Below are 1417 nucleotides of genomic sequence, written 5' to 3' on the forward strand. Positions count from 1 at the left end.
GTCGGCAGCGGGGCGGGATGGGAAGGGGCGCCGCGGCCCGGGCCGGCCACGTCGCCAGGCCAGCGGGTGAGCGTCTCCCTTGCAGGCAGCGTGGCGCTCGGGGGCCGGCACAGCGGCGGCGGCGCAGGAGGTGCGACAGCTGCGAGGTGGCTTCGAGGAGCTGCTGCTGAGGATGCGGGGTGAGTGGCGGCTCGGCCGGCCGGGGCCGCCCTGCCCCCTGTCTTGCCTTCACCCTCCCTCCCGTTGCCGCCGCGGACTCCAGTTGCGTGCGTGTGGAAGCACCGATTCTCGGGCGCGGGTGTTTACCGGGCTGCAGCTCCGGTATCCCAGCGGAGGAAACAAATTGCTTGAGGGAGGGGCCTTAAACCTCCCTGCTGCCCCAAGCTGAACTGGGCCCGCAAAAGGATTATGGCCCAGCCCCAGCCTTTAGCTAACCTTGCTGGGGGATGTGAGCAACCCCTGGGCTTTCTGGAAAGAATGAGTCAGTCTTTGTCCTGGGAAGCTGGGGAAGGGGCTCCCTGCCACAACTGTGGTATAGAGGAAACCTGATGCGAGGGAGGGAGGGAGAGAGAGAGACAGCATGGGCATGGTGGATGTGTATTGGAAGAGGGCCGGCTCTTGATGGTCTTTTGGGAGAGCTGAAAGGTCTCAGTCCGGGAGGACTGCAGCACCTGGATAGCTGATAAATGGATGTCTGAAGCAGTGTCGGCACCTGGAGACGTGAAACCTGTTGTCTCTCTAGGTACTGAAATTTCAAAGTTGTTAAATCTTAGCAACAAAAAAATACAATTCTGTTGTCACAAAGCCGGGTGATGACACCTTAGCACGGATGGCTGTTTGGTTTTCCTTAGCCAGCTCAATTTCTTTTTGGCTTGGCTGTGATCACAGGACTGCCATCTGCCCTCCCCACCCTGCCTCTGGAGCTTACCGTCCTCTACAACTCCCTGCTTTTTACTATGGGAGCGTCTGACTCTGCCATGAAAGGAGAAGCAGAAGTAATACACCAGGAGCTCCTCAGGGGTAAGGAGATCGTTCTCTGTACGGGGTCTCCTCAGGGCAAGGACATGCTTTGGAATTGTGTGGTGACTGGCTGGAGGTGAGGGGGTTGTGAGCAGGAAGCCTGGCTCTGCTGGGAAGGACTGGAGGTGGGGTGGCTTGCAGCCAGGGATGATGTACAGCTGCCTCTCTACTTGCTGCTGCCTGTAGGGATGGGCCAGGGTTTTAAGAGGAATGAGAGTTTTCAAGATGTAAGGTGCCAAGTCTCTAGCAAAATTTTAATGACAGTACAAAATGAGTGTTTAATTATAGTGTGCTGGTTTCAAAGAGAACTTACTGAAATAGGCTGCAGCTCAGAGGAGGATCTGCAGTGTTGACCTATGCTTGCCTGGGGGCAAGTGACCTCAGGAGGGCTCAGCAG

The 1417-nt window shown here is 57.2% G+C and overlaps 1 protein-coding gene across 1 annotated transcript in view; it reads left to right on the plus strand.

The window, feature by feature from the left end:
• PIGO (phosphatidylinositol glycan anchor biosynthesis class O) overlaps positions 1–1002 on the plus strand; it is a 17034-nt gene extending 16032 nt beyond the window's left edge. Inside the window, exons 12-13 of the mRNA XM_026865539.1 lie at positions 86–179; positions 889–1002. Coding sequence (XP_026721340.1) covers positions 86–170 — 85 coding nt within the window. The 3' untranslated portion in view covers positions 171–179; positions 889–1002. The remainder of the gene's footprint in view (positions 1–85; positions 180–888) is intronic.
• Positions 1003–1417: the final 415 nt, after the last annotated feature.

This window comes from Athene cunicularia (genome assembly GCF_003259725.1).
Source record: "Athene cunicularia isolate RWA chromosome Z unlocalized genomic scaffold, athCun1 chrZ_part1, whole genome shotgun sequence".
NCBI classification, from domain to species: domain Eukaryota; kingdom Metazoa; phylum Chordata; class Aves; order Strigiformes; family Strigidae; genus Athene; species Athene cunicularia.